This window comes from Oryctolagus cuniculus, chromosome 1 (assembly GCF_964237555.1).
Source record: "Oryctolagus cuniculus chromosome 1, mOryCun1.1, whole genome shotgun sequence".
NCBI classification, from domain to species: domain Eukaryota; kingdom Metazoa; phylum Chordata; class Mammalia; order Lagomorpha; family Leporidae; genus Oryctolagus; species Oryctolagus cuniculus.
In genome coordinates, this window is record NC_091432.1 from 155,173,472 (window position 1) to 155,199,506 (window position 26,035).

General features: G+C 43.0%; 2 protein-coding genes across 6 annotated transcripts in view; one reads left to right on the plus strand and one right to left on the minus strand.

The window, feature by feature from the left end:
• The window catches only part of OSTF1 (osteoclast stimulating factor 1), a 61,801-nt gene extending 61,291 nt beyond the window's left edge, over nt 1–510 (minus strand). Inside the window, exon 1 of one of the 2 annotated variants that reach the window (XM_051846611.2) lies at nt 377–510. In XM_051846611.2, the coding sequence (XP_051702571.1) occupies nt 377–410 (34 nt within the window). In that variant the 5' untranslated portion in view covers nt 411–510. Of the gene's footprint in view, nt 134–376 lie in introns of those variants that run through there. The other variant, XM_017341887.3, reaches the window with a different exon arrangement.
• On the plus strand, nt 132–24,879 carry NMRK1 (nicotinamide riboside kinase 1). Of its 4 annotated transcripts, XM_002708211.5 has the most exons (9): nt 847–1,090; nt 7,304–7,367; nt 11,413–11,503; nt 11,786–11,834; nt 15,709–15,850; nt 15,927–15,998; nt 16,941–17,047; nt 19,265–19,348; nt 23,794–24,879. In XM_002708211.5, the coding sequence occupies exons 2-9, from the start codon at nt 7,339–7,341 to the stop codon at nt 23,811–23,813; spliced, it is 594 nt and encodes a 197-aa protein (XP_002708257.1). In that variant the 5' UTR covers nt 847–1,090; nt 7,304–7,338; the 3' UTR covers nt 23,814–24,879. The 4 variants fall into 4 exon arrangements, 3 of the variants coding, with proteins under 3 accessions (XP_051702563.2, XP_051702565.2, XP_002708257.1); XR_011379500.1 differs by lacking the exon at nt 7,304–7,367 and having other exon boundaries at nt 132–1,090; nt 15,709–15,828; XM_051846603.2 differs by lacking the exon at nt 7,304–7,367 and having other exon boundaries at nt 132–1,090.
• The last annotated feature ends 1,156 nt before the right edge of the window (nt 24,880–26,035 follow it).

A 26,035-nucleotide genomic window follows, 5' to 3' on the forward strand; every position in this document is an offset into this window, starting at 1 on the left:
CGAGAAAGAGGAAGTGGCGAAGGAGCCTTCCCAGCCACACTGTTTTCCGTTTTCTAAGGCGATCGACGGCCCTGGCTCCCTGGACAGCTTCGACGGGACTTGGCCATCGCACTCCCGAGAAGGTGGAGCGCATGACAACGTTGCAAACCCCAGCGCGACGCCTCTTTAACAAGTTTTTTTTTTTTTCTTTTTTTAAGATCCTCGAAATCCTTTTGCTCTCCAAAAGTGATCCAGCAAAGCTAAGGACCCCGGCGGTGGGGAGTCTGACTGGGAAAGCGAGGCTCGGGGCCGGAACGCGCCCGGTCCGCCTTGCCAAGTGGCACAGGAAGCGCAGGGCACCGAGGCGGCCGGAGGACCCGGCGAGCGCCTGCCTTACCTGGTTTGACTGGTTTGGGAGGCGGCTTCGACATCTCGCTTCCTGGAGCGGTGACTCCCAAAGACCCCAACGAGAAAAGCCAACCGGTCGCCCAGTCAGCCTGCACTGCGGACGCCCCCAAAGTTTCTTTTTGTGTGATTGGCAGACCCAGCGCCTCCAAGGACCTGCGCCCAGACTCGGCTGCGCGAGGAACGGACGCGGTCAGAGCGGCCGGGCCCAGCGCTCCGCCCCGGCCCGCCCCGCCCCGCCCGCGGCCGGAGCCCTCCCGGGCGCGCGCCGGGCCGACGAGGAAGTGGCCGCCGGCTCGCCGCGCGCTAATTGGCTCCCAGGGTGGCAGCTTCGCCGCGGCTCGGAGCGCGGGGCGGCGCGCACGGCGGCGGGACCAGCAGCGACCGGGCGAGGGCGCTGCAGACACGCGCCAGGGCAGGTCTGGCCGCGCGCACCCGCGACGGAAGGGGGCCGGAGCCTTGCGGGAGCGCGCGCGAGGCCACGCTCCCCGGAGCCCCGCCTCAGTCCCGCCCCGTCGCGGACTGCAGCTGGCCGCTGCGTCGGACCCGGGTGGGCAGGGGCGCCTTCGGGGGCCGCACCTACCTGGCCGGCTTCCTACCTGGGCGGAGCGCGGGGGAAGGCGGTGGGGAGTGGCGGGTCAGCGCCAGGCGCGCACTTGTCCGTCGCCTCTGCAGCGCTGCCGCCGGAGACGCGAGCCGGAGCCAGGTGAGTGCCGGCCTTTCCCCGCTGCACCGCCTCGCGGGGCCTGGGGGTCGTTGCAGAGTGGGTCTGCGTGGGACTCTGGCCTCCCGGAGCGGGCCAGAGGAGGACGCGTGCTCCTGACGGCTTGGGGCTTAGCGTCCCGTGCGAATCCGGGAAATGGGCGCGCTCCCTGCACGGGAACGCACAGGGAGTGCGGAGCACTCACAGAGTCGCACAGAAAGGCTTTGACGTCCTCAGGCCCACTATTGCCTGAGTGTGTACGGCTTTTTAAGAAGTTTCCTACGCTTTTTTAATGGCTGAAGAGAAACCAACAGTATTTTGTAGCACGTGAAAATATGGTGAGATTTAGATGCAGCGGCCCTTATAAAGATTCGTTAGCAGGCGGTCGTGGTCCGTTTGTATATGGATTGTCTGCGCTGCCTTCACTAAGGACCGAAGGCTTGAGTAGCTGCCTGCAAAGTCCAAGACGGTTACTATCTGACACTTTACAGGAAAAAAAAAAAAAAAAAAAAAAAAAAAAAAAAAAAGGTGACCTCTGATCTAGCAGATTAAATCTCCCAGGAGGCTAGGGCTGTGTGCACAAATTCACCATAGCCTCGTCAGCCTTTTACGCTGGTTAAATATTTGGGGAAACAACAATTGAAAAGAAAAAGTATTTACGTAAGGCTGTATAGCAGTGAGCTTTCAGTGTTTCTACGAGAGGTTGGTTTTTCAAAATGGAGAGTTGAATGGGAAAGGGGCCTGGATTACGTTTGCAGGAACCCCAGCCTTGGGAAATTTCTGTTTACCAAAAGGAAGCAAACCTTGAACAAGTAGGAAGAGGCTGCCTGTCTCTTGGAAGATAATCAAAATATCTGCTGAATACAATCAATGAGAAGTCATGAAAACATTTCACCCTTTCAAAACTGCCCGGCTCCCTTTTGATGCATTTGAAAGCACATTTTGTTCTCATGTTGTCATCTTGCAAACTATTTGTGGCAGGCAATTGCTGTCTTCCCTTACAGTATGCTGATTCAGCACACCTTCCCCCTCCTCCAGGAAATATTCTGGAGTTTAGACTAAAAAAGTACCATGTTTACTAGTAAAATGCGTTAAACATAAACACCAATTATGAAAAAAAAAGACTCAACAACATTTGAGAGGCAGCCATCGGGCCTCATGGTTAAGACATTTGTTGAGAGGCCCCGTATGGGAGGCTGGGTTTGAGTCCTAGCTCTGCCCCCAGTTCCAGCTTCCTGCTCCTGTGCACCCCCTGAGGCTGCAAATGGTGGTTCTAGTGATTGGGTCCCTACCACTCACAGGGGAGACTTGAGTTTCTAGGCCAGGCCATGCCACTGAAGCATTTGGGAAATGAGCTGGTGAATGGGAGCGTACTTCTGTGTGTGTGTGTGTTTCTTTGCCTCTCAAATAATGTTATGTATAAAGGGGCTGATGTTTGTCACAGTAGTTAAATTGCCACTTGGTTCACCTGTATCCAGTATCAGATTACTTGGTTCAAGTCCCAGTTCCTCCACTTCCCATCCAGCTTCCTGCTAATGTGAACCAGGGAATCAGAAAATGGTGGTTCATGTGTGTAGGTTTCTGCTACCCACGTGGGAGACCCAGATTGAATTGACTTCAGCTTGGCCCAGCTCTGGTTGTTGCAGACATTGGGGAGTGAACCAGCAGATGAAAGACTTCTCTCTCTCTCTCTCTCTCTCTCTCTTTCTCTCTTTCTCTCTCTCTCTCTCCCCTTTCAAATACAATGAAATTAAAAGAAAGAAAAATATGTGTTTTTTTTGTGTTGACTGTTGGCTGTCGTCATCTATTCTCTCTGTGCAAACGCTCAGGAAAGCTTTGCATGCATTGGGAAATAAACTGCCTAAGTATTACAAGAGGGTGGTATCTATGTCCTGGTGATGGGGAGCCCCGAATTACTGAGGCTATAAAGCTCAAAAGGTTGTCTCTCTGGAAGTACCAAATGATTTACAGTTTGTAGTTAAGCTTGTGTTTGCTTCTGGAAGTCAAATGCTATATACATTTGAAACATATAGATATAGATTGCCATCTATATCTATCTTTCATTCTTTTCTTTCCTTCCTTCCTTCCTTCCTTCCTTCCTTCCTTCCTTCCTTCCTTCCTTCCTTCCTTCTTTCTCTCTTTCTTTTTTAGTGGCAAGGAGAGAAACAGAGAGCTTTCATCCAATGGTTTACTCCCCAAATTGCTATGGCCCCAGCCCAGGCTGAGCCAAAGTAGGGAGGTAGGAATTCAACCCAGGTCTCGCATGGGTGGTAGGAACCCACTTAATTGAGCTATCAGCCCTGCCTCTGGGATGTGGTAATCTTAACAACTAGATATGCCCACTGCTGATTGCCATATTTTTAATTTCAAATAGTTCATAAAGGAAGAAACAGGCAGTGAAATAATGGACCATGATAAGGAGGTAGATAATGCCAGACCTGCACTTGGAAGACTTGAAGTTGCCCTGTGCATCCAACATTGTTTTGTAAAATAGATGGTTTAAGGGATTGTTGGACCCACTCCACATCCCACCTGATCATTCAACCTAGACATCTGACTTGTTTCAACATGTCCCAGTTCCCCACCCATCTCCCACATTGTCACCTGCTCATTGCTAATGAGATATGCCCAACATTTATCTAAACATTGCCTTAGATAGGTCCAAACTGCAAACTGATGTAGAGCCAGGGGTTCCTCCTTTGGTAACAACTTGGATTTGACTGTGGGAATTCCCTCTTGAACCCCAGGGATTTCATAAGTAGGTTCTGGGCTCCTTTCTTTCTTTCTCTCTTTCTCTCTTTCTCTCTTTCTCTCTTTCTTTCTTTCTTTCTTTCTTATGGCCGGCATGCTGCGCCGATCCGAAGCCAGATCCTTCTGGTCTCCCATGAGGGTGCAGGGGCCCAAGCACTTGGGCCATCCTCCACTGCCCTCCCGGGCCACAGCAGAGTGCTGGACTGGAAGAGGAGCAACCGGGACAGAATCCGATGCCCCAACTGGGACTAGAACCTGGGGTGCCAGCGCCACAGGCGGAGGATTAGCCAAGTGAGCTGCAGCGCCGGCCTGGGCTCCTCTTAATTCCTGAATTGCTACAGTTTCCACATAAATAACTCCTCCAAGTCTATTTCCAGTGTGTTATTTACAGGGTAATACCCTCACAGGTGAGAAGAGATGTGGCACTTACCACATGTGACCATTACTCCTTTCCATTCAGTGTTGATTTCCATAAATCAACACAATAACAATAATATTATGCATCACACCCTGATAGTAAATCACACATGTGCAAAATCCTGTGCTCTTGGTGATAAAGTGCTTTTAGTAGCTTGGAATGATGGGAAGAAGTTGACAGGATTGGTTCAGTATTGTTTCTGGCTTTTCCATGTGGCCTTATGCAAGCCCTTCCATTGTCTGGGCTAGTTTCCACTTCTGCAAAATAAAGTGGTGAACCAAGTGATCTTTGAGGCTATACTTCTCCAAGCTTGAGAATGTATGCTCCCACAAGCTTTCCAAAAATAAACAAGGTAGGGGCAAGAAATGGCAAACTTTTATGACATTTCTTCTGCGAAGTGAGGACATCAATCTACTATCATATACTGACAACAGAATTTTCTAAGAAATAAATCACTTACCATCAAAAAGTAAGGGAAATAACTCAGGATAATAGACAGCCTCTTGGAGTATAACGGATAAAGCCACTGCCTACAGCGCTGCCATCACATATGGGCACTGGTTCACATCCCAGCTGTTCCACTTCTGATCCAGCTCCCTGCTGATGTCCTGGAAAAGCAGTGGAAGATAACCCAAATGCTTGGGCCTCTGTACCTACATGGAAGACCCACAAGAAGCTCCTTGCTACTGGCTTTGACCTGGCCCATTGTGGCCGCCTGGGATGTGAACCAGCAGATGGAAGATCTCTCTCTCTTTCCATCTCTACCTCTCTCTCTCTGTAACTCTGCCTTTCAAATAAGTTTTAAAAATCTTATAAAAAATAAAAGTCAGCCTTCCTTTCCCCAAAAAAGAGCAGTTAGTTAGCAGACTTAGACTGACAGCAAAAATAAGAATAGAGTAAAATGAAATTCAGAAAAATTCCGACATAACTCTTTGACAGTTCTCATTATGTACAACTGTTCCCTTGGCATACGTTGGCAAAATTTGGATGTAAATACATGAGAATACTTCAAAAAGTTCATGGTGAAATGGGGTTAAAAGTAAGTTTATTTTGGTGCAAAAATTGAATCATATATTCAACACCTTAACTCCCAGTGAAATTCAAATGTTCATCTTGTTCTGTTTGATTTTTATCTCAGTCATTGAATTCTTATCCCACACAGGCTTGCTAATGAAAATGGAACCCAACCTTAAGCACTTGCATTCAGTTTGGAATACTCTGGATAAACTAAAGCCAACAGCCCTGTTCCCCAGGTCCCTCGCGAGGGGAATGTGGACATGGCCAGGGATAGGACTGGGTAGCCCTGCTGGGAGCCTCCATCTCAGTGGCCACTCAATCTGTTCGTCACAGCTTAGGTCCCTCACTACCCAACCTAAGCCAACAGGAATAAAGAGCAAGACCTTTCAACTGCGTTCCTTCCAGCCGTGCTTCACCTATTATTCACGTGGAGATTGAATGGTCCATTTTAATAGCCAAGAACTACTTTGGAGAACCCTGGGGGCTGAACATAAAACTGCCCTCCAGGGGTTGGTGCTGTGTTGTAGTAGGTTAAGCCTCTGCCTGCAGTGGTTTGAGTCCTGGTTGCTCCACTTCCAATCCAGCTCCCTGCTAATGGTCTGAGAAAGCATGGAAGATGCCCCAAGTGCTTGGACCCCTGCACCCACGTGGGAAAACCAGAAGAAGCTCCTGGCTTCAGATCGGCCCAGCTCTAGCCATTGCAGCCATTTGGGGAGTGAACTAATAGATGACCTCCCTCTCCCTCTGTAACTCTGCCTCTCAAATAAATAATTAAATCTTAAAAAAAAAAAAAAAAAAAAAAAAAAAAAAACTGCCCTCCATCCTCCAGACCAGGGGTCAGGCAAACAGCAGGTTATGACTTAAACCTGGCCCTCAACCTGAGCATTTGTAATCAATTTCATGACAGAAAACACCAGCTTTGAAAAAAAAAAAAAGGCAAAAAAAAAAAAAAAGAAAACACCAGCTTTGAAATCCAATTAAGGGAAATGGAAAAGAAATCCCAGTCTTCTCATTAGTAGGCTTGTATTACCATGAAAAAGAATATTATATTCAATTATGTAAAAATTGTGGTTTTTTTCTCTTGTTTTTAAGCCCTGCATGATAACCCAGATAAGTCTCAAATATTTACTGTCTGGCCTGTTTCCCAAAAAAACTTGCCTAGCCAGGGTCTAGGACCTAGGCTTTTGGGTAAAGAAATAGTCACCAGATACGTTTCTGTTTGCCTCTGGCCAGCAGGGACTTTCTTCTATTTCCCGAGAGGACAGGCGAGGCCAGTGAAGAGGATTCTCTGCCGAGTGGATTGTGCTTACTTACCCTGGAGATTGAATCCTGCAGGTGAAAAGCGACCTGGCTCAGAACGGGCTGAATTCCATAGGCCACACTGTGGTCCTGCCGCTCTTCCTCGCCCTTGTAAGCAGAGACGGTCAAGGGTGTATGCTTGGCTGTAGGGGCCCTTTCAGTTCACTTGGCATTGTTTTATGGGCCCTAGGCTCACACAAGCTGGTGGCACCTAGCAGCTGATTGACAGTAGGAAGCCAGTACAGCCGGAAAATGTGGAGCCAGGGTACTGAAGAGATGCTGCTGTTGTCCCCTCAGCTGGTACTTCTTGAATTTTTTTTAAAGATGTATTTATTCACTGGCAAGTCAGAATTACACAGAGAGAGAGACAGAGAGAGTGAGAGAAAGAGAGGTCTTCCATCCACTGGTCCACTCCCCAACCGGCCACAACAGCTGGAGCTATGTCAATCAGGAGCCAGGAGCTTCTTCCGGGTCTCCCACTTCGGTGCAGGGGCCCAAGGACCTGGGCCATCCTCCACTGCCTCCCCAGGCCATAGCAGAGAGCTGGATTGGAAGTGGAGCAGCTGGGTCTCGAACTGGCACCCAAGTGGGATGCCAGCGCTTCAGGCCAGAGTGTTAACCTGCTACGCCACAGCGCCAGCCCCAGTCCCAGCTGGTACTTCTAAATTTAGGACTCTTCCTTTTACGTCTCTAGACAAATGATAAGCCTTTGATTTCTTTCTTAATTTTAGGAAATATTAGGAAGACGTGCTTTTCAAAGCTAATTATGAAAACATTTGTCATTGGAATTGGTGGGTGAGTAATTTTGCTATCAACAGCTGGGTAAGACACTCAGGATGTTCAAAGGGTATTTTCCTGTGAACATGTCGGGGGAGGAGAAGCAGTGGGCATCCCAGTCCTGAAAAGAGCAGGCCACTGTGAGTAGGAAACAGTGGAGTGCTCGCTATGTAATTGCCACAGGAGGTGGAGGAATGTCCCATAGAGAAGGAAATGGAAGAGCCAGTCCACACAGTTTGCTTACTTCTATCTGTTTTCCGGAGCTAGCACCAAGGGCCAAGCCTAATTGGATACTATCTTGATTCAGGGTGACTTGTCATGCCCCTCTTGGGTGCTTCTTAAGCATGACCAGGGAGAACACGTATCATTCCTTTATTGTTATATGCCTCTGTGGGCAGGTGGATGCAGAACCATGTCACCTCCCTTTGTTTCCCCCCCACACTGAGGGTGACCTTATGTCCTGTGTTGCCTGAGCTAGTCCTTGTCGCATACTTGTTAATCACGTGCCTCCTCCCTGTCCAAAGGGCCCCCATAGTACCAGAGTCAGGTATGCAAATAAGACCTCACCAGCCACCATACCTCTTTCTTCTGAGTATATTCATAGTATGTGTGGCCCAATCAATACAATGTTTGAGGCCACTAAAATAAAAGTTTGCAGTTTGAGGGAGATCATTGTATTATTCTGCCACATTGCTATAGTAAGTCACCAATTAGAACGTTGATTGGTCAGACGCACAGAGTCTTGTTCTGGAGTTGAAAGCGGACCATTCCCAACCAGATGTCAAAAAAGAGCCTGGAAACTGAGGAGGCAATTACAAAATTCTCTACGGGTCCAATGTGACTTTCATTCTGCATGTGCATCAATAAAATTTCCCTCTTTTTCAAAATTTTTATTTGGAAGGCAGAGACACAGACAGATAGACATAGATCTCCCATCTGCTGGTTCACTTCCCAAATGCCCATACAGGCAGGCCCAGGTCAGACTGAGCCAGGAGCAGGGAACTCAGTCGAGGTCTTCTCTGTGAGTAGCAGAGATATCAGGACCTGAGACATTACCTGCTGTCCCCTACAGTGCACATTAGCAGACAGCTGGAGTCAGAGACTAGAACTGAGACCCAAACCCAGGCACTCCAGTAAGGGATGCAGATGTCTCAGCCGATACCAGCTGCTGCACTAAATGCCCACCCTCCCTCTCTTCAATGTGCCGATATGGTGTCCTCTCTAGAAGCCTGGCTAATGCATTATTGCCATATACACCAGGTGCTACCTATAACTCCCTAAAAAGCCGCTTTTCCACTGTCTTCCCTTTAGCAAGTGCCATGATTTTTTTTAGTGCTACAGCTTCTGGGAAGCCCATGCTAGACTCAGCTGCAGTGCCTCCCATGCCTGCCCCTTGTCCTTCCTCCACATCCTCTGAGCTGCATCATCCTTGTGTGCAACAGAGACTCCGATTATATGGACATATAATTTTTTTTGTTTGCGACATGGTAATATATACCAAAAAAAAAGTTCATGGAAAATGGAGTTAAAAGATAAGTTTAGAGGCAGGTGTTTGGCCTAGCAATTAAGACACCCGTATCCTGTATCAGAATACATAGGTTTTACACACACCTTCAGCTCAAAATTCCAGCTCTCTGCCAATAGAGACCCTAGGAGGCAGCTGATGGTTAAATTGTTGGGTCCCTGTCATCACACTGGAGATGTGGATTGAGTTTCTGATTCTATCCTGACCTAGTCCTGGCCATTGCAGGCATTTGGGAAGTGAGCCTGTGAATGGGAGTACTGTCTCTTTTTACCTCCACACAATCCCCTGCCATGTGTGTGTGTGTGTGTGTGTATGTGCCTGTCAAATAAAAAAAAAAAAAAGTAAGTTTATTTTGATGCAAAAAACTTTGAAATCTATGCATAGTTTTTTCAAGGTACGCATTTCCCTGACTATTTTGAATGCCACTTGTATACATGAATTTTAAGCATTTTTTAATCAAAGCAAACATCTTTTAATGTCCTTTTCTACAAACTTGTTTAAAAATTATTATTTCTATTTTATTTAAAAGGCAGAGGGAGAGAAACAGGAAAGCAGAGATCTTTCATCTGCTGGCTTACTCCCCAAATGCCTGTAACAGCAGGACTGGACCAGGCTGGTCTCTCATGTTGAGGGCCGGGACCTGGCTACGTAAACCATCATGTGCTGCCTCCCAGGCTGTGCATTAGCCAGAAGCTGGACCAGAAGCTGAGTAACCAGGACTTGAACCGGGAACTCAGATATGGAATGTGGGCATCCCAAGTGGCGATGTAACTACTGCACCAAACACCCACCAAGTCCACAAACTTTTCAAAGTATACTTGTATGTTTTCTGTTAACATAATAAATAGCAATAGTCAGTGAATATGAAATATTCAAAGATATGAAATAATAATGAGCATCAGTGATGCTTCAGGATGTCTCCTAAACTGCAACATTATATGAACATACCTGTAAATTCTGTGAGAGGAAAAAATCATGAGTACTTTTTTTTTAAAGATTTATTTATTTATTTATTTATTTGAAAGAGTTACACAGAGAGGAGAGGAAGAGAGAAAGAGAGGTCTTCTATCTGCTGGTTCACTCCCCAGTTGGCTGCAACTGGCTGGAGCTGCGCTGACCCAAAGCCAGGAGCCAGGAGCTTCCTTTGGGTCTCCCACATGGGTGCAGGGGCCCAAGGACCTGGGCCATCCTCTATGCTTTCCCAGGCCATAGCAGAGAGCTGGATCGGAAGTGAAGCAGCCAGGACTAGAACCAGCACACATATGGGAAACCAGCACTGCAGGCAGCAGCCGTAACCACTATGCCACAGCGCCGGCCCCCATAAGTACTCTTAATACTACTACTGTAGGTCGGCGCTGCGGCTCACTTGACTAATCCTCTGCCTGTGGCGCCGGCACCCCAGGTTCTAGTCCTGGTTGGGGTGCCGGATTCTGTCCCGGTTGCTCTTCTTCCAATCCAGCTCTCTGCTATGGTCCAGGAGGGCAATGGAGGATGGTCCAAGTGCTTGGGCCCTGACCTGCATGAGAGACCAGGAGGAAGCACCTGGCTCCTGGCTTTGGATTGGTGCAGCGCGCCGGCCTTAGCGTCCATTTGGGGAGTGAACCAACGGAAAGGAAGACCTTTCTCTCTGTCTCTCTCTCTCTCACTGTCTAACCCTGCCTGTCAAAAAAAAAAAAAAAAAAACACTACTACTGTAGTACATTTTGTAATGTACTACAAAGAATTACTACAAGCTGTATTACAGGAAATACAGCTTCTATTAGAATTTAGTGAAAATAAATGTGTAATTTATTTCCCATTCAAGTTCACCAGTATGCTGAATTCTGTCCACAGACCCTTTGGAGGTACATGAATTTCAGGATAAGAAACTCTTTAAATAGAAGATAAGATCGTTAAGTGCCTCCCATGTGCAATGTAGGGTGCTGGGTGCTGGGAAACCAGATCTAGCGAGGAGATGGTCAGGTGCTCCTCACTTCCTCCATGGCACAGGCCATGCAGAAGGAAAAACAACGGATCTGGTGTGCTCAGCTTCAGCAGACCTCCCACCTAATGCCAAGGTAGAGAGAGGTGGGGAGAAGGACACATCACACTGGAATGGGAATTCAGAGTAGGCTAGAGTACGATAAGCTGCTCTTCTGTTTTTGCACTACACTGAAAGAAAATTACAAAGACCAAATGCAGTTGTGTGTGCTTGCGCTAGGATATGCCTTCATATTCTGTGTCGCATCTAAATCCTGTTTTGCCAGAGACAAAGATTGTTTGCTGGAACAGAATAGCTGTATGTTTAAGTTGTAGTATTCCCTAGTTTACTTCTCCATAGCTGTTAGTAACCGTCCCTGCCTGATTATTTCTTCCCATGTAATTACATCATATCTGCCAGGGCCCGTGGTTTTGCCAACAGAAAAAGCAACATCTATGAACGAAATCCATTTTTCTTAAATAGCAAATATGGTTTTTCATTTCTGTCATTTAAAGGTGTTTTATGCTTTATAATGCATTTTCCTTCTTGAAACTCACTGTTCTTTCCTTTTGGGTCAGCGTGACCAATGGTGGGAAGACAACACTGGCTAAGAGATTGCAGAAACACCTGCCAAATTGCAGTATCATATCCCAGGATGACTTCTTCAAGGTATCTGTGAAACTTCGTAGATGATTTCTTAGCCATAAAAATGTTCACTGACAAAGTTAATTGAATAATATCCAAAAAGTTTCTTGGAAATAATGTCTCTTTACTGTTGGTCGCTTTGGTGCTATGGTGTTAGGTGTCCACTAGATGGCACCATGGATCAGTGCTGATCTTTGAATTTATCCTCATCCAAAGCATTTGTGAAAGGCTTATCTTCTTTTTAGACTATAATTGTACTTTTCCTGCCTGCACCCTATTTTAATGTGTACCTTATTATTTTTCCAGCCAGAATCTGAGATAGAGACAGATAAAAATGGATTTTTGCAGTATGATGGTAAGTAGGTTCTACTCAAAAAGGTTGCATGCTTGTGTTTATTTTGTTCTTCAAATCCAAAGAACTTCATGCTCTATGAAGACAATGTTTTTAAATATACTGCTGTACTTTAAACCTGCCTTTTTAGGTGTCTGGTGTGTGTTCAACTATATAAATAAGCAAAATAATTCCCCCTGTTTTATATTGAAAACTGACTTTAAAATGATAGTTTTTTTTTCCTGAGGCTGAGGTGAACTGGGTTCAAAGTCCCTCTTCCTCTGTGCTTTCCTTCCAGATAGTCAAAGTGCAAGGCAACTTTTCTCTCTCTTTCTCTCTATTTTTAACTGCTCAGAAAGGTATGAATATTTTTAGATGGATTCATCTGCTTCCTTTTCCCCAAAACAAACACTGTTTTGAAGTCAAAGGATTAAAGTGTATCAAAAAACATTTACTTTCCTGTAGAGAATATCATGCTAACAGACTGTGTCTATTTTGTGGTTTTATTAACTGGTGTAACAAGATAATCATCCAGTTCTTATGCATACTGGCAACAGAGGGAGCTCTTTTAAAAAAATTCTAAAATATGTTCTTTATGTTAAACTTTGATAACCTTGGAGGCAAAATGTTATGAAATCAGTTCTAACAAGACACATAACAGTCTTAAGAGAGACAAAATCCTTCACTCACTGTGTTCTTGTGTCTTGAGTTACAGCTCTTCCAAAGGTTAGTAAGGAAAGATTATCACAAAGAAGAATGAAACAAGGAAAAATGTTTTTCAACAATGAACAAAGAATTATTATGCCTGCTTGTACATTCTTGTGAACTGATAAGAAAAACTGTTATCCCAGCAGGGAAAAAAAATGGTCTAAGGTTATGAATAAGCTAGTCACAGAAGCAGTAGATGAATTGACTAATAAATGTACAATAAAAAGTCAGCCTTGAAATAAGTCAAAGAATTGCAAATGACATTTTTTCTCACCAAGTAAGTAAAGATTTTTAAAGCAATGATAATTATCTAAGAACACTGTGGGCTCAATAAAGCAAAATCTTTCATGCACTTCAAATGGTAGTATAAATTGGTATATTCTTTTTTGAAAGGAGATTAAATATATGTCCCAAAGACTGTAAAATATTCATGCTATGAGTTCAAATATCCCACATCCAGAAAATATCTTCAGGAAAAAATTGAAATCTTTAGGAAAATGTACAGATTTAAAGTGAGTCAAGGTGATATTGAGATCTTTAGGATCACTAAAAGAATAGTTTTAAAATGTATAACAAGGCATAGAAGAAACAGTAGAATAATTGCAATCCAGTTAATAAGTAGGAAAGAAGCCACAAACAGAAATCAAAAAAATCAAAGGGTGGTAGACAAAAAATGAAAGGACAAAAACAAAATAATAGTAAGATGATAGATTGAAACAAGAATATATTAGTAGCTACACTAATTAAAAGAAATCAAGTATTCCAAGGGTTTTTAGACTGGATTTTTTAAGCCACTCTAAGCTCCTTAAAAAGAAGACTTAAATCAATTGTTAAATCAACAACAGGAGTCACTGTGTACCTACTCCCCATGTAGGATCTCTGTCCTTAATGTGTTGTAATATGATAATTAACGGTAAAACTAGTCGTCAAACAGTACTCTGTACTTTGTGTATCTGTGTGAGTGCAGTCTGTTGAAATCTTTACTTAGTATATACTAAGTTGATCTTCTGTATATAAAGATAATTGAAAATGAATCTTAATGAAGAATGGGATGGGAGATGGGGTGGTTGCGGGTGGGAAGGAGGTTTTGGGGGGAGAGGCCACTGTAATTCGAAAGTTGTACTTTGGAAATTTGTATTTATTAAATAAAAGTTGAAAAAAGACTTAAATGTGAGGACATAAGTAGATAGTAAAGACTAGAAAAAGATTTAACAATGGAAACATGTTCTGAAAGAAAATGGGAATAACTGTACTGAATATACTAATGCCAGATAAAGCAAACATTAAGAGAGAGGACATTACTAGAAATAAAGATGGATAAAGGAGCCCATTCAATAGGAAGAAAAAAAGAATTTCAAATTTGTATGTACCAAGACCGGCGCCGTGGCTCAATAGGCTAATCCTCCACCTTGCGGCGCCGGCACACCGGGTTCTAGTCCCGGTCGGGGCGCCGGATTCTGTCCCAGTTGCCCCTCTTCCAGGCCAGCTCTCTGCTATGGCCAGGGAGTGCAGGGGAGGATGGCCCAGGTGCTTGGGCCCTGCACCCCATGGGAGACCAGGAAAAGCACCTGGATCCTGGCTCCTGCCATCGGATCAGCGCGGTGCGCCGGCTGCAGCGGCGGCCATTGGAGGGTGAACCAACGGCAAAGGAAGACCTTTCTCTCTGTCTCTGTCTCTCTCTCTCACTGTCCACTCTGCCTGTCAAAAATAAAAAAAAATAAAAAAAATTTGTATGTACCTAATAAAATCAAAATACAATGAGGGGTGCTGTGGCTCAGTGGGTTAACCCCCTGGCCTGAAGCGCCGGATCCCATATGGGCACCATTAGAGAGCCAGCTGTTTCTCTTCCGAACCAGCTCTCTGCTATGCCTGGGAAAGCAGTAGAAGATGGCCCAAGGTCTTGGGCCCTTGCACCCACGTGGGAGACCCGGAAGAAGCTCCAGGCTCCTGGCTTCGGATCGGCGCAGCTCCAGCCATTGCAGCCAACTGGGGAGTGAACCATTGGATGGAAGACACTCTCTCTCTCTCTCTCTCTCTCTGGCTCTCTTCTCTGTGTATAACTCTGACTTTCAAATAAATAAATAATGTTTAAAAAAATACAATGAGGAAAAGCTGACATAACTAAGAAGAGAAACTGACAAATCTAGTTAACGTGGGAGACTTTCTTTCTTTAAGTTTTTTTTTTTTTTTTTTTTTTTTTTTTTTTTTGACAGAGTTAGAGAGAGACAGAGAGATAGGTCTTCCTTTTTCCGTTGGTTCATCCCCCAGTGGCCATAGCTACAGCTGGTGCACTGCGCCAATCCGAAACCAGGAGCCAGGTGCTTCCTCCTGGTCTCCCATGTGGGTGCAGAGCCCAAGCACTTGGGCCATCCTCCACTGCCCTCTCAGGCCACAGCAGAGAGCTGGACTGGAAGAGGAGCAACCGGGACAGAATCCAGTGCCCCAACCGGGACTAGAACCTGGGATGCCGGTGCCGCAGGCAGAGGATTAGCCTAGTGAACCGTGGTTCCAGCCAATTTATTTATTTTTATTTGAAAAGTGGTTACAGAGAGAGAGAATGAGAGAGATCTTCCATTTACTGATTTACTCCCCAAATGAGCACAATGACCAGACCAGGGCTGATCTAGTCCAAAGTGAGGAACTCCATCCCTATCTCCCATATGTTGTTTTTGTTTGTTTGTTTGTTTGTTTGTTTTAAGATTTATTAATTTATTTGAAAACAGAGTTAGAGAAAGGTCTTTTATCAGCTGGTTCACTCCCCCAGAAGGCTGTAATGGCTGGAGCTGTGCTGATCCACAGCCAGGAGCCAGGAGCTTCTTCTGGGTCTCCCACAAGGGTGCAGGGGCCCAAGGCCATAGCAGAGAGCTGGATCAGAAGTGGAGCAGCCAGGACGCGAACCGGCATCCATATGGGATGGCGGCGCTGCAGACTGGGGTTTTAACCAGCTGCTCCACAGCACCGGCCTCTCTTATATGGCTTTCAGGGACCCAAGTACTTGGGCCAGCTTCCACTGCTTTCCCAGGCACATTAGCAGGACACTGGATGGGAAGTGGGGCATCCAAGACCTGAATCAGTGCTCAGATGGGAAGCCAGCGTTGCAGGTCGTGGCTTGCCCTGCTGTACCACAAAATGCCAGCCACTCCAAACTTTTTTCTGCCTTGCTTTCATATGTTCTTATGTTTGTTTGAAGTGCTTGAAGCGCTGAACATGGAAAAAATGATGTCAGCTGTTTCTTGCTGGATGGAAAATCCAAGACACACTCAGCAATCGACAGACAGGAATGAGGAAATCTCCATTTTAATCATCGAAGGTTTCCTTCTCTTTAATTATAAGTAAGAATCTCCCATCTAATACTGACTCAGAATGAATAGGCAGAAACCTTGTGAACTCAGTGTGCTGTTATTTTAGGCCGTTTGATCCTATATGGAATAGAAGCTATTTTCTGACCGTTCCCTATGAAGAATGCAAGAGGAGGAGGAGGTGAGTTTCAAAGTCATCTTTGTGGGTTATCATACAAATGACAGCATTTAGGGAAAACAAGGGATGCACCACTATAAGCGGTGCATGTAGGTCATTTCTCAAAGGATGCCTCAACTCATTCATACAAGGGGCAAAACGTTTTTCCATAAACATCAATCCTCATGGAAAAATGCAAATCAGTTTTCTAAGAAAAGAGTCATTGGGGCCGGTGTTGCAGTGTAGCAGGTTAAACTACTATCAGTAACTGGCATCCTATGTGGAAACCGATTTGAGTCCTGGCTGCTCCACTTCCAATCAGACTCCCTGCTAATATCCTGGGAAAGCAGCAGAGAATGGCTCAAGTGCTTGGGTCCCTGTACCCATGTGGGAGACTCAGATGAAACTTCTGGCTCCCAGCTTTGTCCTGACCCAGCCCTGGCCATTACGGCCATTTGGGGAGTGAACTGGCAGATGGAGGATTTCTCTCTCTTCTTCTCTTTCTGTAATTGCTTTTTAAATAAATAAAGTACATCTTTAAAAAAGAAATATCAAACTATTTCAGCCCATTTTTCCTAAATCTTGAAATGAAGAGATCCCATTTGATTATTACTAATTAATCAGATGGTGTTTATGATTTTAAGTTAGTGGGCCTGTTTTGTATTCTACTATAGCTACAAAGAACACCAATCAGTTTAAAGCTTACATTAACATATCACATCTCCATCATTTGCAGTAATATTTGTCTCAATCTCTTATAAAGCACTAGAGAAGGGAAAATATTATGAATGATAGTGAATTATAAAGTTAATTTTTAGATCTCAGAACTAGATCCATTTTATTGTCTTTCTAAGTGCTACTGAGTCTAGAACATGTAATTAATTGTGTTTAGTCTCTGAATGATTTTCTCATTATCCTGACCATCCTTAGTTTCTAGTGACATAAAGTTTGTACATGTTTTGACAGCACAAGAGTTTATGAGCCTCCAGACCCCCCTGGGTACTTCGATGGCCATGTGTGGCCCATGTACCTAAAGCACAGACGAGAAATGGAGGACATCGCATGGGAAGTTGGTAAGTGCCTCTCCTTCCACATGAGGCCATTGCTTGTCATTTGTCTCAAAGTACAGAAAACAAAGGGCTTGGGAAGCATTTTTCTCATGTACAGGTTATAAAGGGATGTTTTAAGGAGCAACTTCTGGGTGTTGCATTATAGACATTAGCTGGACCAGCTGTGACACCATGCCCCTGGGTGTTCACTGCCCAGTGTTCAGGGGAGTCTGATTTGAGGAGGACTTTCTTTTTTCTTTTCAACTGATGGATAGTATATATGTTTATGGGGCATGTATCTGCATACAATGTGTAATGATCAAATCAGGGCCATTAGCGTTTCCATCTTCTTGTGCACTTATCATGTCTTTGTGTATGGAACCTTTGGACTCCACCCTTCTGGTTCTTCATAAGATATATTGTGGATTGTATTGTTGGTTTTTTTTTTCCTTATTCTACTTGAGAGGCATATCAGGAGAGCAATCTCCCATCTGCTGGTTCATAGCTGCAACAGTTGGCACTGGGCCAGACCAAAGCCAGAAGCTGGGAACTTAATCTCTGTCTCTGATATGAGTGGCAGGGAACCCAGGCATTTCCACGTGGGATATGAGCATCTTAACCATTATGCCAAACGCCTACCCATGGTTATTGTTTTAAACTAAACTCAGATGAGTTTAACTGGACAAAGGGATGTGGGTTAGGGGAATGGGCGATCACCCCAAACAGTGCGTTTGGCACATGAAAATGTCAAGGGACAAGAAGGAAGGAGCAGCACCTGAAACATGTGTTCAAGTAGAGAAAACCAAAGGAGACTTGATACAGGCAGTATCTAAAACCTACAAGGCCCATTGGCCAGTTAAGGGTTTCAATCATTATCCTTGTAGAAATGTACTCTCTGCAGAAAGGTTTTATGCAAGGACATAGTTGGTACAAATTCTTGTTCTAGTAAGCTCCCTCTGGCTGTGTGTGGGGGATGGAGTTAGAGGATACAATACTGGATATATGTGCTCAAAAGAACCGAGTGATGGAATCAATACAGAAAAATGACAGGCACCACGGAAACAGACATGTTATTTCAGAAAAAAAAAAAGTTGCAGATCTGTGAATGAGGAATCCAAGTCCTATCTGTACATAATGAAGTTGAGGTCCTGGGAGGCATAGTGCAGTGACTGGGAGGAAGGCATCTGGATTTGTGTGCCCAAGCTAAGAACAGGTCCCTGGGATACAGAGCTCTATACCTTCTGCTATATCTAGCAGAAGGATGCTAGATAGGCAGGCTTTATTCTGACACACACTTTTCAGGACAGGGGGACTTGTCCATGTGGTGAGAAGCCTGTTGGATCCCAGGTTAGGTGGCGATGTCAGAGATGTGCAGATATCAGAGAGCCCAGCCCCAGAGCCATTGCTATGGTTCTGGCTGCTCTGCTTCCGGTTCGGACCACTGCTTACAAGGATACCCTCTTACCATCCTTTACTCCCTCTCCAACAAAAGCACAAATCTAACCACGCTGCCCCACACAGATATCTTCAACAGTCTCTAGCTCTTCCAAAGAGACATTTGGGCTTCTAAAGACTAAGATACAGCTTTGCTCTAAAATCGCCTCTCTCATCTGTCCTGCCTTCCCACATTCTATGCATGCCAAACTGGGCCTCTTTTTCTGAACCAGCAAAGTTCTCTTGTACCTCTCAAGCCTTGAAGTTTTCCAACAGAAAGTACTTTTCCTTCCATTAACCTGGAGAACTGTTTCCCCAAAATTGCTTCTGCTGGTTTTATTAAAAATTCATACCCTCTGGGCCTCTAAAAGTCTTACTCAGCACATATTTGGCAGAGCCAGACCAATGCATGACTTAAGAAGCTTCATAAGTGATCCTGACACATAAGCTGTGAAATTATTCCCTTAAAATGACTCTTTAGGACAGGTGCTCTTCAGTGCTCCTAACATGCCATAAATATAATGCCAGTTAACTCTCTTCTTTCTTTCCTATACTTTCCTTTTCTTTCTTTCTAATTTAAATCATTTATTTTCACAGCAGTAGTACAGATTTTTGTATAACAAATCAAAATTTTTTATGTGGCTGTGCTCTATTTCTTTCTTTAATTGCTATTAAATTTTCTTTCTAATTATGGTCTTGGTTCTTCTGTTAAACCTGTTGGCACTTGCAAGAGATGCCAGGTGCGAAAGTAAGCACCCTTTATTGGTAAGCCTGTTCAATTGAACTGCCTCCTTTCCCCCTTCTCAGTCTACCTAGATGGGACAAAATCTGAAGAGGACCTATTTTCACAAGTATATGAAGATCTAATACAAGAACTAGCAAAACAAAAGTGTAAGTATTTTCCTATCAAAGTGGATAATAGAGGAGGAACAACAGGAAAATATTTCCTTATAGTTCCAAGAAGAGCCTACCAGAATGCTAATGTAGGAATGATTGTGTTCATTCCACCTTTGCTTTGAAAATAACTTAGAATCAGAGATTCTGTGGTAATGGGAGCCTTTATTATTTTATCAGCTTTTGGGGGTTGAAAATATTTACTCTTTGTTACATCTTTTAAGGATGTCTGTGTTAGTTGGTTTAATATTTTTAGTAGATGTCTATCCCAAAGTGATTGAAATTATCTTTTGGGCAGCATACAACTAAAATACTTTTATTTTAATATGTTTGACACTCCATTTTTCCTTTTTTTTGTTTGTATTTATTTATTTTAAAGTCAAGAGTTACAGAAAGAGAGAGAGGAGAGACAGAGAGAGAGAGGGAGAACTTCCATATGCTGGTTCACTCCCTAAATGGCCGCAAGGGCTGAGGCTTGGCCAGGCTGAGGCGAGGAGCCAGGAGTTTATTCCGGGTCTCCCCCATGAATGCAAGGGCCCAGTCACCTGGGCCATTCTCTGCTGCTTTTCCAGAACATTAGCAGGGAGCTAATGGAATTGGAGCAGTTGGGATTCAAACCAGTGTCCATATGGGATGCCAGCACTGCAGATAGAGGCTTAATCTGCTATGCTACAGCACCAGCCCCTTTTCTTCATTTATTTACAGATTTTTTTATTCCTATTTTCAAATGCATCAACGATAAACACAAGCTTTTAAAATCATTTACCGAGTTTTTTTTTTTTTAAGGTTCTCATATTAGACAGTACGTTTTGTAAGTGATAGAAATCTACCTTAGTTTGGCTTAAGCAAAAAGAATGTACAATGGTAGTAGTGGCTTCAGCCTCAGCTGGATTAAAGAGCTCAAGTGTGGCCTCCAGGGCTCAGCTACAGTTCTGCTTTGTGTTTGGGTCTTTTTGAAGTCAGACTCTGTTGACAGAAGTGATATATGTTGGTGGCGTCTTCCTCCTAGGTCCAACAGCCAGCTAGAACTTCTTAAAGATTGCCCTTGAGTTAATAAATGTTGGAGCTGGGCATCAAATACAAGGAGATTCATATGCTCTTCTCACTGATTTTGCATATGTTTAAAATTCTTTATCTTATACACTTTTTGAAAAAGTAATTTTTGGCTTTAGCTAAGTTGAAAAGTCTCAGGGAAGGTTTTGATTGGCCCTTCTTGGGTCACATGACTTGCTAAACCAGTCATGTTGGCCAGGATGATGGTTCATAAGTCTCATCTTGTAATTAAATTTATGACACCTAAGACTTCCTGATTTAAAAAAATTTCCAGGGCCGGCGCCATGGCTCACTTGGTTAATCCTCTGCCTGCGGCCCTGGCATCCCATATGGGTGCCGAGTTCTAGTCCCGGTTGCTCCTCTTCCAGTCCAGCTCTCTGCTGTGGCCTGGGAGGGCAGTGGAGGATGGCCCAAGTGCTTGGGCCCCTGCACCTGCTGGGAGACCAGGAAGAAGCACCTGGCTCCTGGCTTCGGATCGGCACAGTGCCGGCCATAGCGGCAAGTGAACCAACGGAAGGAAGACCTTTCTCCCTGTCTCTCTCTCTCTCACTGTCAATAAATAAATAAGTAAATAAATAAATAAATAATTTTTAAAATTTTTCCAAAGGGAAAACAGAGCAGGAAGTAGGAACCAGAAGAAGATGGATAAAAAGCCTTCTGGGAGGGCAAAACAATAGATCTATTTGCTGGGGTATTTGAATTACATAAGTTAAAAGGATTTCTGTGGCTAATACAGGCAAGATGCAATCATCACTTGGCGCAAGAGAAGACAGCATGAGTCACTCCAGCAGTGAAGAGTATTACGTGTTTTTTTGGTGAGATGAACTGCCTAGCCCAACTGTCATCTCTCAATAAAAATTAGATTTCCTATGTCTTCGGTAAATTCCCTTCTGACAAAAGGAGTGAGCCCAACAAGGCAGCTCCTAATTTCAGGATCAGCCCGTCATGTGGGCATGAACACATTTGAAGGAATTTCGGAGTCATTTGAACATTTCTTCTTGCAAGTAGAATTTATAATCCATGCTAGATATGCCCACCCACCGCTGCCATCTGTTACTTTGATGAGTAGCAGGTCTCCCACGGTGAAGCTCCGGGTGCTGACATGAGTAGATGTAAAGTGTAGGGTGCAGAGGAGGGCTCAGCCTGCATAACTGAAAGCACCTGAGGCAGAGCCACTTCTCTGAGAGTTAATGACTCCCCTGTCTGGCCCTAATGAGGTGCTTCAGATGTGTTTTAGCTGCTGGACACCCACCTATATCTCCATGTTGTCTCAGTAGTGGCTAATGTTCAGGTCTGATTCTTCCTCACTGACTACATCATACATTGGAGTTTGGCCTCATAATCTATCTGCTGATAAAAATAAAAGGAGACCTGGTCATGTAGTTCAGATAAATGGCACCCAATTCCATTCCAAATCCAGCCTTTACCATCTGTTCCAAGGCCCAAGAGCAGCTGGTGTGTTCTGACAGTTGCTGCAAGCCCACCAGGAAATACGTTTCTGTGTGTGAACCAACCTTCTGTTTCCTGGTCTGTGTGCTAGTAGCAAGCGAGGAAATATTCAGTTATACCATTTAAGGCTCTCTTGTTTATGTTGTAGATATTGGATAAAGTTTAAAAAAGAAAAAAAAAAAAACAGAAACAACAGAAAAGACAGAGAAACAGAAGCACATCAGTTTTTCCTACCTCAAGATTTATGATAGTTTTTTCTCAGTTGCATAAATAAGTTACTGTGTTATTTATAGTAATCCTTCACCTTTCCTAGTTCTTCTATCCATGGTAACCTGGCAAAGTTGGCCTGGAGGGAGCCTCAGCATAGCCTGGTTTAACCTTGAGCGTGAGACTTTGCTAGCTGAGGAAGCCTTTTTGTCAAGTGTTCAAGGGACCACTCTCCGCTTTTTTCTCATAACCGTCTCACAAACCTGTGTGGGTAACTCCATTCTAAGTATTTAAGACTATAATTATGATAAGGGGGTAATAATGAAAGGAGAACTAAAAGAAATGAATTGAATTGTAATAAAACTACATAACTGGGAAAGTAAGCGTATGAAGTCATACATTTAAGTCAGTCCTCATTTAAATCCAAAATTTGATGCAAAATTTTATCATTACCTATCATCACTATAACAAATGAGTGTTGCCACCAGGGATGTTCCAATTCATTACTTAAATGTTTATTTTCCTCTTAATTTATAAATGCATTTTTAAAATTTTAATATAAAAGTAAAAAGGAATAAAATATCACCTGTGTTCCCAGAACTCAGCAAAGTTGATGAATTTTAATGAGTGTGCATCTAGTCTTTTTGCTGTTCACATTACTTTTTATGAGACTTACTAGGACAATGGTTAACCAGCCATGCTTATTTCTGCTTCAAAAGTAATACTTAATATTTACACAGATTTCTTGAGTTAATTATATAATGAAATTGACTAAGTATCACTCCCAGTTAAAAGATTCAAGGCTAAGTTCTGTTTTGTACACTGAAGTGAAATCCAAGACTTGACATTGACATTTTAGTACAGAAGAAAGATGCCACATGTCTAGTTCCAAATCAAAGGAATAAGAAATTGCAAAATAAAAACTTAGTTATCAAATGTTTGTATTTTTCTATACTTGATCTAAATTATGATTTATAGTTATAATAATATAATTATCTAGCATAATAGTCCAAATTAACACATTTTCCACTTACTGGATATTTAGTGTTTTTACAAATGTTTCACCTGCTGTAACAATATCTGCACATGTTCTTGGTTTTCTTTTTGAATTAATTCTATTCCTGGAGTGTAATTCAGACCTTGTACTTGGTTGGCCAAAGGGTATAATCATTTTTATATCTTACATATTTTATATCATATTTATATCTTACATATTTTATATCATATTTATATCTTACATATTTCAGACATGAAAAGATTAAAATATTTGTATTCTTCAACATGAGATGCATAATAAGAATGTTGTATGCTTATCACTGAATTTCTAAGCCAAATCAAGTATTCAGCTATGTTTCCTTCATTTAAGAAAGGAGATTAGAGGCTATACTACTGCTTTGCCCACATCAAACATAGCATTCCACAATTATATGGCAGCCAGCCATCTTGGAATTACTCTTCTGGTCCTCAAACTTTTTCATTCCCTGAAGTCAAGGATCATTATTCCTGTTGTAAATGGTGTTGGTGTTGGATACCTGATATATTAAGATTTGCTTAAAATGTTATGTATGGTCTAAAATAATTGGAATTGATTTAATTCTTTACAAGAAAGCAGCATTTTTTACTTCAGAAACCTTGTTATGTTAACATCCTTAGATTTCTTGTTGTTGATGTGAAGATTTACTAAAATGAGGATAAGAATTCTCCATTAATTTCTTTTTATCTTTATTTTCAAGGTTTGCAGGTAACAGCATAAGGATGCAACGCAGCAAACCCTTTCTGAGGTGAATTAGGAAACTCGAAATATTTAAGATCCTTAACCAAGGTGTGCTATGTACTGTGGTACAGTGATTTTGTATGATTTTTCTATCACACATGGTTTCTGCAACAGCTAGTACAGGAAGTATCCATCCCAATGGACAGGAATCCAGTAATGAGCTGCTTGCTCTCACTGTAAGTGGTACATCGGCATAGCACAGCTCATAAACAAGGAGCAAGCTCCTCTATAACAATGACTGCTAAACTTTTCTGACTGGAACCCAGAGTAAGAAATGAGCATTACATCACAATCCAATCTATATATAATCCAGTGTATGTGTGTTTATGTAATGCATATATGTGTGTAGGTCTGTAGCTACATAAGGATCTTGTAAAAGTTCATGGAAAATATGTATTATAAAAACTATGTGCAAATTTAAGCATTTTTCTATACCAAAATATACTTATATTTTAATCCCATCTTTCCTTGAATTTTCTGAAGTACTTTGTATGTATGTGTACATATACACACATCGGGAGCTACAAAATGTTGGCCTTATATATTATGCACTAATTTTTTTCTATTTTTAATTTTTAAAAATATTGATTACACCCACTTGGTTTGGAAAATGCTGCTCCCTACCATCCCACACCAATGCTCGCCATTTTCAAATTACCGGGAGTAGCAGTCACACTGAATAAAGTACCTGTTTACTACAGGTTTTTATGTGTTTTGCTGTATTTTCCTTTGCATTGTATTTTAATACCATTGTGTCTCTTATGCTGAGACTTTCCCACAAATAGAGGAATTTTCCTGTGTTTCATTTTGTTTTTGTCAAACCAATGGCTTAATATAAAAATAGACAGTTATTCCAGTCAGTAATATAGGGGACTTTTCTTTGAAAAGCATGAGCAGACATTCTGAATTCTGTGACTTCTTGATTTTTCTTTCAATATTGGAATTTAAACTATGTAAATATCAACCTTTTCTTTGTTAATAAAAGATTTTCTACAGCCATCTCAATCTTTAAAAAAATAAAATATAATTTTACATTATCATAAAACATTTTCTACAGGCTCAGTCATCTCTCATTTTTTATTTCTAACTAGTTTGCACACAGTGATGTTTGGGGGGATTCTTTGGGTCCTACACACTACAAAACTCAAAAGCAGAACCTTGGCCTGAATTACAGTTCATTCACTTAATATCTGTATGACTTCTATCAAGAAGACATATTTCCTCTTTCTAAGATGGGGATATTGAGAATACTCTATGAGTGTAGGGTAGGATATGGATAAAGTTTGAAATCCTTAATGTGGCTTGCAGAGCTTTCTCCAAGCTCACTTCTGTGTCCCTCTCCACTCACATTTCCCATCAGAACTAGATCATGTAGTCACTAACACTGCTTGGGAGGCTGGGAAATGGATGGCACCATAGGTTCAGGCCAGTCATGAGTCATTGCTTTGGGATGATGCCAGCAAAATCAACTGTCTTTTAGGAAGGAGCTAAGAGGAAATAGGAAAGCAACTGAAATAGTGTACCACAGCCTTTTTCTGCATACCTTCCCTAGCCTTGACTTTATCAAGTTTGGGATGTAATTTGTATTATTAATGCATTATTATACATTACCTGGGGTCGACATTGTGGTGTAGCAGGTTAAGTTGCTATCTGCGTGCTGGCATCCCATATGGGCTCCAGTTCAAGTCCTGGGTGCTCCACTTCTGATCTAGCTCCTTGCTAATGCACCTGGGAAAGCAGTGGAAGATGGCCTAAATGCTTGGGCCCATGGCACCTACATGGAAGACTTGGGAGAAGCTCCTAGCTCCAGCCTTCAGCCTGGCCCAGCTATAGCCATTGCAGCTATTTGGGGAGTAAACCAGTGGATGAAAAACCTCTCTGTCTGTCTGTCTGTCTGTCTCTCTCTCTAATTCTGCCTTTCAAATAAATAAAATAAATCTTAAAAAAATACATCAGTGGTATCTTTGTTTTCTTAGGATAAAAAATATAATAGAGTGGCTGGTGTTGTGGTACAGCAGGTTAAGCTGCTGCTTCAGATGCCACATCCCATATCAGAGTGCTCCTACCTACTTGGCCTATGATCCAACTCCCAGCTAATGTGCATACTAGGAGGTAGCAGAGATGGCCCAAGTACTTGGATCCCTGACACCCATGTGAGAGACCTGGGATCCTAGGTGGAATTCCAGGATCCTTATCCTTTG